The following is a 13,406-nucleotide window of genomic DNA, read 5'->3' as shown; positions in this document are numbered from 1 at the left end:
AAGTACTCTTAAGGGTTGTGCCACTGAACTTATGTAAATTTTGCCATCTTAATTAAATATCGATTAATTTGAATGTAAAATGATTATTTTCTGGATAATTATTTTTTTATCTTAAATTTAAATATTCTTACAATAATTCATTGTAATCCTGTAAATAAATTTTTAAATTAAAATATTTAATAATTCGGCCATTATTCATTTTGTTTAGTGTTCAAGTGAACGCCATTTTTTAAAATTAAGAATGTAAATAATTTAATTTTAATTTTTCAAAACGTTTTTTATAATTATGAATTATGAAGGATTGTCTGCAATTTAAATCAGGATCCAATGGAATTTATTCTAAACTAAATTTATTTTGTTAAAGTTCCTTCCGGCTTATTGGGATCGACAAAGGAAAACCACTGAACAATGGGAATTGGTCGTGGGTTCCAGTAGCGTGCTGTCATTGGAAGCGGTGGATGTGTTGCTTCCCTTGCATTTTCTAAAAAATAAAAAAATATTAATTTTAATTATATGAAAATAATCGCACAATATTTTATTATAACCGCATTGTGTATCTTATTACAAATTTCTATACTACACGTGAAAAAAAGATAAGATCGCTATTGTATATTGGAATATTAGTGGCGGAGTGGAAGCGGTGTATTGTCTTTTCACTTTTTTCCCGAGACTACAAATTTTCGAGTACAAAGTAACCGGTTTCGACTTATTTCTGCTTAAGAAGTAGTTAAATAATTAAGCGATTAGGCAGTGGCGTAGCGTGGGTGTCAGCCGTCCGGGGCGGAAAAAAATTCGTCCCCCCTTATTTAGGTGTCTCAATTTAAAAGACTAAAATTCAGTTTCGTCACAGAATAAGTAATAAAATAATTCCGTGCTACTGTTGCCACCTTTTTAAAATCGCCGACCCGGACGGCAGGTGAGGTTTGTTCGAACAGAAGTTCCTGACGCATGCGTATGTCATTTTGCAATGCGAAGAATATTTTGTGGTGCATGCTGGTTCTAAATCAGTTACAGTTAGCGACTAGGGAGACTTGCATAGGAGTAACGCAAGTGACCTAGCTCTATTGGATATTGGAGGTGTATAGGCCTATATATACGAATAAATCGTACAAGTAAAAAAAAAAGGTCAACAGGTTGCGCACGACATCCCCGGACGGCGAGTCGATTCTCACACTATCCGAATGGATAGTAACACTATTCCGTGCTCATTTCAATCGGCCCGAGTCGTAGGTGAATGAAAATATGAAATAAAATGGTTGAAATTCTTACAAGATATTATTATTTATTGTGAAATTTTGTCGCCCCCTAAAAAGTGCCGCCCCTGCCGCCCCCACTACGCTACGCTACTGCGATTAGGGAATTGGGGACATAAACAAAACCCTGCCGAAAGAGCCCGAATTTTACTTAAACAAAAGCTTAACCGAGTACAGTGTGGACTGATTTCTTCGTAATATCATATGTAATAAAGATAGAAATTTTTCCAGTTCAATGAAAGTGACTAAAAGTTGTAAATTTTGGAAATTTCCGTGGACACCTGGTCTTAAAACAAATTAGTTAGAAAACAAATGACTTTTAAGTTTAACAAATTTAGATTTTTATAGCTATGGTGAGAAACGTTTAAAATTTACAATAGCCCTGTCGCGTCCTTTGAGGTATACCAGTGATGAGACAAAAGAGGCATTTGACATTAAAACCGGAATCGGCACCCTCGGGATTTGGCAAGCATGCACCGCACCGCACACCTACCAAGACCGTCTCTGATTCCATCCACGAGCCACTGGTAGGGAGCAATTTTAACTAGGTGGATTGTTTTAATATTTAAAAAGTAAAGACTATTTTATGTTATTTTTATGTACGTTTCTTCACAAAACTATATTTATAATTTTCTTTAAAAGTATATTCATACAATTGAATATTTTGTACCAGGTATGTATAATTGTATATCATCACACATTTTATTTTAACAAGTAAGTTTTTATAATTTTATTTTTAATTTTAGCCCTTATATTATAGCTAGCAATTTAGAATGTAATTGTGATATCGAAAATTTATTTCAAAAAGTTTTGGCTCGAGACCATATAATGAAAAAGAAAAAATTTGTTCGACATTTTCATGATAAAATTTATGAAGATATAAAATGGCTTTGTGGATGCATAAAAATGCAAAATTTGTTTTGTTGGCCTTGCCTACTATTTTCAAATAAAATTAGTGTGTAGAATGAGATTGGCTTTGACGATTTAAATAATTTGAGTAAAGCTGGCAAAAGACACGAAAATCCTAAATCTCGCATCGATTCTTTCGTAAAATTGAAGCAATTTGGAAATCAAAATAGAATAGAATTTAACATTAGTACACAATATAAAATATATATTGAAAATTATAACAAGATAGTTACGGCTAATAGATATATTTTAATTAGTAGATGTTATCGAAGCGAGAATTGGCATTTAGAGGGCGTAGAGAATCTATTAAATCTAATATAACAGAGTTAATTATATTGAACTTGCTCATTTATAAAGTGCGTTATATAATCTATTAATTAAAAATGAATTTAGAGAAGTGTACGGTTTTTACTGGCTTATCGAACAAACGAATACGAATGGACCCTAGACCATCGCTGACTGATTGCCCCTGGAAGTCGGCTTTTTACAGAAACACAGCTTCCCTATCATCAAATGTCACGGCACGCCACTGTTATCAACAACAATGAAGACAATTTCAGGTATTGTAACAATACTTTCGAGTCGTCGTTGCTACACTTAGGAAGGATATTCTTGTGTCCTGGAGCACGCCTTCATTGTAAGTATCTGGTGTGGGACCCGGGGACAAGTTTATGACACATTGGGTAAGATATATAATTTATTTCTTAAATTCTATTTTCGGTAAAAAGGGGTTGACGTTAACGGGTTCGGGACGCAAGCTGGCACGTGGCCATCCCAAAAGTATTTTGCTAAATACATATTTCGATTGTTTCATCAAAACTGACGACTATTTTACAATTTTTTGAAAATTGTTTGAATCGTATCAAATTTGACGCTCCGAGTTTTTGCAAATCTCGATATTTTATAACCAGATCCTTTTTATATAATAATTAGTTTTGTTAATTTTTTGCCAGTAGATGGCGCCACGTGTAACCCAGAAAATAAAATGTAAATAAAAATTCATTTTATAGAAATGTAATCGATATTTTGGGGTGGGATGTACGACATGATTTAAATTAGGAGTATTTGAACGTAACTGCCGAGTTTCGTAGCAATTGCTCGAACGGCCTAGGAGTGTACAGCGAACAAACATCCTCATTTATATATATATAATTTTACGCAGATTTCAACTACAGCCCGAGCAGTGAGTTGGAAGAATCGACGTAGATGGATGCAAGAGGTCACGTGAAAGTTGATACATGATCTCCTTTAGCTGTCATGTTTTTTTTTTAATTTTTAAAACGTTTTAATTTAATTTAATTAATACTATCTATATAATAATTTCATTGTTTTACTTATTGATGTGTGTCAACTTCTATCTTTTATCTAACGCAGACTCTTCCAGCTCTGGCTGTATGAATAAATGACTCGAGTTACAGATCACTCCTCCGCGGTTTCAGCCAACTGTTTAGGTTAATCTGCCGCACTCTGTATAAAAAATGTGATAAAATTTATTTTTATGCCATATGAAACTCAAACTCCATTATAGAACTTTTAATATAATATAATACATGTTAGTCTCCATTTAAATATGAATCAAATTTTCAAAATCTGCTTAAAACTTCCTGTTGTATTAGTATGCACGTGTCAACAGATAAGAATGTTTTTACGTGGGATAAAGAAAGAACTTCCTCTTCCCGTTCCACCCTCCTGTTGAATGAATGTTTATTAATTAAAACTGCTATATCCTCCCTTTCAAGGCCTCTTTGCTCTACGTCTTTTGATTTTTCTCTCGTCTTCATTTTTCTCATACATTCACATGGCCTTTTTTTCACTATTCTCTCCTTGTTTTTTCTACCCTTTGTAAGAAGCTCATTAGACTTCACTCCATTCATTCTGTTCTGTATATTATTAATGTAATATAATTTGTACACACGAACAAATAAAACTGGGATAATCTATACTTAATTTATTGAAAAAAGTCAGCATAATTAAAATTAAACAGGAAACTATTACATGCAAAATCCATTTGTTTAAAGAAAACTGAATTTAAGTCAATTCATAATTTAATTAAATGATATATTAATATTTTAGTATTGGGTTCAAGAACTTCTAAAAATATTCTTGAACTTTTCTAGAAAACATTTCAAGAATATTCGTGAATAAATTTATATTAATTTTATAATGATTCTTCTGTTGTCTATAAAAATAATTTTATCACTTTAAAAATATAATAAAATATTATTATTTTATTTTAAAAAAAAAAGGTCTGAGTTTATTTAAAAATTAGAAAGCTACAAACTAAAATTTTCTTACAATAAAATAGTTGAAATTTTCAACATTTATTTGGCTTTTTATTAAGAAAATGTCAATTTTTTAAAATATTTCGTATATGACAAAAATATAAACTTCGTACATACAGTTAAAACATTCAAGATGCATACAAAAAAATATATAATTTTATTTTCACACAAAATTCTAAGCTTAATATTGAAACTTAAAGAAACAAATTATCGAACAAATGAAAAGTTATATCAAGAAAATAATTTTTCAAGCACTACCTTTGGATATATCTTATACATTTTTGAATAATATGATAAAGGTAACTTAATTTCTTTGGAATATTCTCCAAATTTTACATTTACCATTAATTCTTTTTTGTTGTGACCAGATTTAGAAGAGTTATTTTCAACTACTACTTCTTCAGACGAGCCTGAAACTGACTTTGTTTCCTGGCTTTCAGAATCGGTAGACGAACTAATTTTATGCACTTCAAGTTCGTGTGCACGCAATTTTGATTCTTCAATGAATATCATTGGGCAATGATTACAATAATATTGTAAATAACTTTCAGTTGGACCACTTGCAGTTTTATTTCTAGTAATTTTCATCATGAATACTTTTTCCTTATGTTCATTCTCAATATGAGATTTTAAATTTCTCATTATTGTACACTGCACATTGCAATACATACATCTGTACACATGGAAAAGCGACTTCACTTTTTTGTTTGTTACTTTGAATAATAAATGATCGTCATCAGAAGTTTTATGTTTCTCCTGCCAATGATTTTTTAATGTTTTTAATGAAATAAATTTTTCTGGACAAAAAGCACAGTTGAATATACAGAATCCAATGTTATTTTCATTGGAAGTTGTGGCTTTAACTAAACTGCAGTTTTTGTCACTGGATGACAGGTGATCCTTTCCTAAAACATCTGCCTTTTCCTGTTTGTTATCACTAAAAGAAGACTGATCTAAGTCGTCATTACTGAGTGTCCCAGAAACTGTTTTTTCAGAAGTGCTTTTAGAAGACATTCTTCTTTTTCGCTTCTTAACAGATGCACATTTCTTTCTAATAGCAGAACGATTCTTAATCTGTACAGTAGTTTCCTTGCAGAACATGTTATTCTTGAGAAAACGTACAGGTTTCTTATAATGTTTTATTCGGCAATGTCTTTCAACTAAATATCTGAAATTTGCACAAAAATTACAATAAAAACAACCATATACACCAACATAATGAATATCCAATTTTGAAGTTACAGAAGAAAGATCCTGACTGTTTTGTGTGTGTTGTTCATTCTGTATAATCTCTTTAGCCCAATTTTCTATGTGCCATATTTTTGTTTTAAACAATTTTATTGCTTTCTTTTGAACCATTTGACTCCTTACATTTTTCTTATGAATTTTAAAATGGCTTATTTTAAGAAATTTCTTACTGCAGTGACCACACTTAAATGGTTTGTACTGTTTATGTCTATAAAGATGTTGCTGAAAACATTTCTGTGATTTCATTTGCTTTTGGCAAAATGGACAATTAAACTCAGATGGTTGTCTTGGATTCAAATTGCCATCATCTTCTAAACAATTAGAGGAATTTTGGAGAAAATTCTTAAGCCACTTCCTTATATGTGGATTTGTATTTTTTATAATGTCAATGACTCGATTTGGATGTACGTAAGAAAAATGATTGGGTAAAGCTCTCTTGTCGAGCTGAAGTTTACAAATTCCACATTTATATTTCTTATAATCTAATTCTGCATACATATGTTTTATTATTTGGCATCTATTTGCTGTTCCATATGAACAGAAATAACAATTGTATGGATGTTGCATTCTAGAAGATGTTGATTTTGGAAGAATCTTCTTAATATATGAAATTATTTTCATGTCTTTATGAGGATGTTTTGTAATGATGTGTCGTCGCAAGAACCCTTTCTGGAATCCCATTCTTGAACAGTAGGCACATCTGACTGAACTCCATAAACAATGAACATCTTTAAGATGTTTTTTAGCATCTTTAAAGAGTTTGAAATGCAGTAAACAAATACTGCATTCATAATTACAATTATTACAGCGAGAACAATTAGAATTCAATTCACAAGAAATACGAGTATTATTATTATTATTATTATTAGTTTTTTTCAAAGAGAAGCGTAATTTACTCTTTTGTAATAAGGCAGAATTAGAAGTATTATTTTTTTTTTTTAAAGATGGCATGGAATTTACTGGTGTTTTCTCCTTACTATCATTTACATCTTTACTTTTAGTATCAGCTTGATCTGTTGAGCAAGAGACAAAATGATCATCATTCTCAGATACACTGGAACTCTGAGAATTTATTTTTGAATTTACTTTTTTGTTCCTTTCCATATTATTCTGAAAATCTACAACTTTTAAAGCATTTTCTAAACTACTGTTGCTTGAATTGGAACTTGATCTTCTTAAACCCTTATTAACCTTTGAAATCTCATCTGATTCTAATTTTTCACACTGTTTCGTCCTACTTTTATTCCTTTTGTTATCTGTAGTTTTTGTGTTTCTCTCATCGTCGTTTTTCCTTACTATTTCTTTTTCAGAAAGCCTCTGGTTAATCTGCACACCTTCAATATATTCATACGATGATCGCACATACACATTTACAGGCATGTCAGCATGATGCAAGCTTAAATGAAATAACATTTCAATTTTTGTGCTGGACCCAAATAAACAATATGTACACTGATAATTATTTATTCCATGTAAATGGTGATGTTTAATAAGACTACTAATAGAAAAACAACTTGATTTGCAATATGAACACGGATACATATCAACAAACTTATGATTTAATTCATTGTGTTTTTTAAAATCTAAAGAGTCGTAAGTAACGAAGTAACAACTTCCAATCGAACAATGGAAAGGTTTTGCATACGTGGAATAATCAGAATCTATACATTCATTTTTTGATTGAAGTAATTCTACAGGTTTACAAATGATAACTTCAAGTGAGTGCTTTCCATGATGTATCTGTTGATGAATCTGAACATATAGTTTCCTTGAAGCACGGTAGAAACACTGACTACACTGATAAATCCTTTTCCCGTGTTCTTGCGTCATATGGTTGACTAAAGTAATACCAGCCGAAAATTCTCTTAAACAATAAACACATTTAAAATATGCAATGTTACTATGTTTACTAAGATGAAAGATAAAATTAGTATTGCTATTGGAAGCAAAAGAACAATCTTTTACCATGCACTTATAAAAACGCATTAAATTTTGTTTTTCGAGCATTTTTTTCTTGCATTTTGGTGTTTTTGCCATAGACCATATTTGATTATAATCATTAGACATGTTGCAAGACCTTTGAAAAATTTGTCGTAAAGTTGCTTGATCATATGTTTTCTTTTCAACACTATTATTTGCAGCATTTTTGCTTTCAGTTGATACTTCACGCGTATGGTTATTTAATTCAGTTTGCTGCTTAGTAGTAGGAGGTGTTTTATTCTGACTACTTGAAGCTTGAGAAACATTTGGTGCTTGTGCGTTTTTAACTGTATTCCTTACCTGATTAACATCAGATAGTCTTGACTGTAAAATCTGTTGTGCTGGCATTAAAGAGAGAACGGGCATTACAATACTGTTACAGACATTTAGCTGTTGTCCTTGTTGCAACTGGTTTTTTGGCATATTCATGTAGTAAAAATTATTATTAGCATTTAAAATTCCAGAACCTTTAATACCTTGAAATGAATTATTAACAGCTGAAACAGTGTTAACTAAAGAAGTCATGCAATTTACTGTTGATGGCTGAGTTACATTTAACGACAAAGGAGGAACAATTTGAAAATTATTAGTCCTATTATTTGGTGTAGAAGAAACATTATTAAAACAACATGATGATGATTCAGTGCTGTTATTACTTATGTTATTAGTTATACCATTCACTTTTTTTAAAGGTAAAGAAGAACTGTAACAAGGAAATTCTTGTTTAAAAGGTGGATTTTCTGAATATGTAGATTTACTGTCTGATTTACTATTCTGAACTTTTGTTTCCAAGGAAGTGTCCAAAAGTGATTTTGTAAATTGTCGAATATGAAGTACACTATGTTGTTTTAATATGCTGGGATCTGAAAACTGAATGTTACAAATACTACACATAGAAGAAAAGTCTTCAGAAAATTTTCTATGCACAGTGAGAAAATGTATTTGAACAGACTCAAATGTATCCACAAATCCACAAATACAACTCCAGCTTCTTACTCCTGATGTACTCATAATTTAACTTCTATGTAGCCAGGTTTATAACATCCAAATAAAATTTAAGTTTCCTAAAAGTAAAAAAAAAAAAAAATTATTATTTTAACAGAAATCACATTTTGAAAATTAATTTTTAAAATAATTATTTAAAAAATTTTATAAACAATCAATCCTGTAATAAAAATTCTCTCTTAAAACATGTTATAAAAAATACAAATAACAAAGACTTATAACAAAAAAATTATTCTTGTAGTATTCGTTGTCCTTCTCACAATCACAGGAAATATGATCCACATTGGCAGACAAGGAATACTACAAGATTTTTATTTGTATGTAGAATTAGAATGCTATACAAGCCAGGATATCCGAAGATATTTGTCAACCATGTGATGATATTAGTCAGTCAAAGATGCCCATATTAGGAGTGACCCACTTTCCACGACTCCTAATATGGAGCCGCCCTGATAGCTGCCCTTAACATAGGGAAACATGCTATTTGCCTGCTAGCATGTTTTATCTGGTCACACTGGGAAGTCCTTCATGTCTTGGGAGTCCCTACCAGGAATATAAAATATATTCCTGACATACATCATCCAACCCACCCAGGGTCACCTCCCCACCACAATGAGGCAGCTTAGGACTTTAGGAAGGACCTCCAGACCTCAGTCAGTAGATGCAACTACCTTCTCGATAAACAGAATATGTCCAGAGATACATGCTGCAACTGCAGTTGGATTCAAATCATTAAGCATACAGTTCAAGACTGCCCTCGGCAATCCTTTGGTGAAGACTTGTTGGATATCCACCAGTATAACAGAAGCACTGGAATGGATAATTTCCTGGAAATTAGACTCTAATAAGAGATGGAACCTAACACCTCTAGTACCAAACCAAATTACTTAGAATTTAATTTAATAATAGCCCAATTCAATACAATGATAATTTTGCTTATTATATGGCAACTAACTATAGATGAACATTTCTTTTTACCAAAAATTTGCTTCATGATTACAGTGTTGTATGAAATGGTATGTTGTCATGCAATCTCTAACATCAACTACAAAGCACCAAATCTTTGCTCACAAAACAAGTCCAAACTCAAAATCTTTTAAAGAGAGACTATTGAAACAAAGGCCAAAGAATTATCCACATTCCATCCAGATAGAATATAGAGAATTAAGATAAAGAATCATTGTATCTAACACTAACCAAATTCAAGGAACAGTAATCAGATAGTTTAATACAAATTATTCTTTATTCAATATGCTTTCAAATGGTTAAAATAGAAGAAACAAAATAACTCAATATTTCCTGCACGAAAAATCTCACAATTATATGAATAATAAACTGCTTAAACAAGAAGGTTAATTTGGAATCAATATATTCTGATCATTCAGATGCAAAGAAAATGTTAATGTCTATAGTATACAGAAACTTTATAAATGTGGTTTTTATCTCAGACAAGTAATATATTTCCTTAATACAACATTGGTGTGAGGATACTTTAAGACCCCAGATGTTTTAATTTTAAATTGATTGGCTGATATACTGCACTTATTCTCTAACTACTTTTCAAAAATGTTCAAATTAAATTATAATCGATTATGCTTTTGCCTGGCAATCATTATTATTGAAATAAAATTGTGATGATGTATTTTTCTTTTATCTCATTACACCACATATGCTATATAGATTTATCACTTAAAATTTTTGCAGGAATTGAAAATTGTCAAAAAATTAAACATTATAAGATGGGAAACCTGTATTTGATGAAAACACATTATATTAGCAAATATTTTGGAAAGTGAATCAGAAAATGAGGATATGAATGACATTCATAATCTATAGGATGATGATGATAAATACATCCCATCCAATAAAACTGATGCTAAATAGGACAGTGATGAAGAGCAGCCTAATCAACCTCTCATGAATGAACCATCATTAGCCTCTCTACAAAGAGATATAATATATAATTTAGTAAAATTTTTGAGTATGCTGATTCTTACTGATATGATATACATGATATACTGATATAATATGATATACTGATATGATATACATGAATATTTCACTACAGAATAATTTTACATAGCAATCTATGGAATAATATTATATGTATCATTACTCACTTTTTTTCGTGCAAAAAGAATGATGTTATTTATGCAAAAGTACTATTTGTGGTAGGCAGCAACAAGGAAATTCCTTCAGAGTAGTTTGCACTGCCTAATTTTTATTTTACAAAGTATATGTAGTTCCCCAATTGGAGGGGCAACCCTCTTGAACTATAAAACTGTCCCTTGAATTTATACAATGTTCTAGAACATTATTATTTGATATGAATATGATATAAAATCAATTTCAAAACATAAAAATATTCTTTGGAAAGGCAATCATTTTCACTGCTTTCAGCAGTTCTAAGTATACAGATAGTCTCGTGGTTCTAGTGTTAACGGAATGTCTCAATTCAGAGCAAATTTCACATCATGTGGAATATAAGCAATAGTTCTCTTTATCTCTACTAATGCCAAATGTGTATGTTTTTACTAAAATATTTTAATCATCTAGACATATGCCCTAAGTTATCTACTTTAATTTTGACTGATTTTTATTAACTTTACCTTACTGAAGTCAATACATTAGTTTTATTATCCCAAAAGTTAATGAACTGAGCCTTAATTTCAGAAATAAACAAAATGAAAGCTACTAGGTTATACCTTCAAAATACAGTAAAGCCTCGATTATCCGACCCAATTGGGGACTGGGGTTGGTCGGATAACCGAAAAGTATGAAAAAATCCATTATTAGTGTAGTATATTATTATATCCCATGTAATTAGTATATCGCTATTAACCTACTTCGCGTTGAATTTTCATCAATGTTAAGCTTAACAAAAATTTTTTAAAATAATAATCGTCGCTATTGTATCGTTAAAAATTAGAAAATTAAGCCTCGTTTAAATACTGGCTCCCTTTCATGGTCGAATGAGTGTTGCCAGCTAAAAGACATAAAAATAATATTAAAGTAGCCAAGACATAGCCAAATATTGTAGCGCCACATCACTAGCGGACATTTGAATTTGCCGACTAGGACAGTCAATTAATCGGGGGTCGGATAATCGAGGCTCTACTGTAGTCTCCTTGCATAACAAGTTGAAGATCTTCAAAACAACTGCTTTGTCTAAAAAAATATAACTCCTCTTCTATAATGGAGTTAAGTTGCATTCATGTACACAGCTACTGGATATCATCTATATTGTTGAAATATCTGCCTTTGAAGGACTGTTCAGATGGGGACAGGTCAGGAGAGTAGGGAGTGAGGAAGCACTGTAACCTGTTTTACAGCCAAGTACTGCTGCAGAAATAAGGTGATATAAGGTGTAGTATTATCATTAAGAAAGTACCACTGACGGGACTAATAAAGTTTAGGGTGATTGCTGTAAGAACATCAGTGTATATGTGTTGGTTAAAAGTCCTGCCTAGAAAATGAATTCCTTAAGCACAATATCCTCACATCAAAAACATGCAATCAGCATAATCTTTGTCTTTAATGGCTGCCAAGGGTTGTCTTCAATGTTGAAGATTCGTGGCATCTCCACTCAGCACTTTGTTATTGGATTTGTGACTTAGTGCTACAAATATCACTGTACTAGTAGTAACAGGACTCCTCTGCTGCAATGATGTGGCAGAATATTATACGGTCATTACAGGCAGTTTCCAGAAGATCAGTGCAAATCTCAACATGTTCACCTTCCTTACCATCCATACAGCCTTTAAAACACAGTAGAGTTTAAAGGAGCATGCTAATAGAATGATTTCTGTAAGACTCACTTGTCAGGCTAGAAAGTTTTAGAACAGGAATTGTACTTGACATAGATTGAAAAACCGTTGAAGTTGGTTATTATGCATTTAAAGCGAATGGATTTTCATGTATTTTTATATTGTACAAATCCTCATTTATGCAATTTTATCAATTTAATACTGAGGAAATTAAATTCGTTAGTTAGTTAGTTAGTTTTTATTGGCACAAGAGCCATATAGGCCATACTGCGCCATAACACATGGTACAATTTCAGATATATAATAAATAAAAAGACATATATAAACATAAAAACAAAAACAAATAAACAAAACATAACAGTTTAACCATTAAACAGCCAATGGTAATATAAATAAATAAATAAACAACAACAAAAAATATATACAATAATTTAAATAGGTAACACAAAGTAAATAAAACTGTACAATAAATAAATAATCAAATTTCTCTATACATATTAATGACTTTCAGAAAGTCAACTACAGGTATACCTCGCCTTACGTCGGTAATTGGTTCCAGGAGAACGACGTAAGTCGAATTTACTTGTCTCCGAATCTACTTATCACTAGGCTAAACCGTAAATTACCATTCCCGGTTCTGTATTTTATCTATTAATGTATTTTTAATAATATATGGTTAATAACAATCTATTTTAAGCTTACAAACAAATAAATTTTAGTTTTTTAATATAGTACAGAAAAAAAGTAATCTACACGAATGCATGTACTGTAAATACAGTACATACTTGTATATATTTTAATATGATTTTATGTGCTTTAAACGTTTATCTAGTGATATTACGACTTCAATATTTGTGGCGGACAGACGTAAAGTCGAATAAAATGACTTAAACTTGATTTTTATTTTTCCATATACTTTTTTAACAAGCGACGTATAATCGGGAACGACGTAACTCGAAACG

The 13,406-nt window shown here is 31.1% G+C and overlaps 1 protein-coding gene across 1 annotated transcript in view; it reads right to left on the bottom strand.

Moving 5' to 3' along the window:
- Positions 1-4,582: 4,582 nt before the first annotated feature.
- Positions 4,583-13,406, bottom strand: part of LOC111639126 (zinc finger protein 62-like) — a 22,428-nt gene continuing 13,604 nt past the window's right edge. The window contains exon 2 of the mRNA XM_023384909.1: positions 4,583-8,736. Within this exon, the coding sequence (XP_023240677.1) occupies positions 4,676-8,683 (4,008 nt within the window). The 5' untranslated portion in view covers positions 8,684-8,736 and the 3' untranslated portion in view covers positions 4,583-4,675. The remainder of the gene's footprint in view (positions 8,737-13,406) is intronic.

Source organism: Centruroides sculpturatus, unplaced genomic scaffold (assembly GCF_000671375.1).
Source record: "Centruroides sculpturatus isolate CEXI.00-Female unplaced genomic scaffold, Cexi_2.0 scaffold1280, whole genome shotgun sequence".
NCBI classification, from domain to species: Eukaryota; Metazoa; Arthropoda; class Arachnida; order Scorpiones; family Buthidae; genus Centruroides; species Centruroides sculpturatus.
The sequence above is the reverse complement of the archived record's forward strand: the minus strand, read 5'-3'. Positions and strand labels throughout refer to the sequence as shown.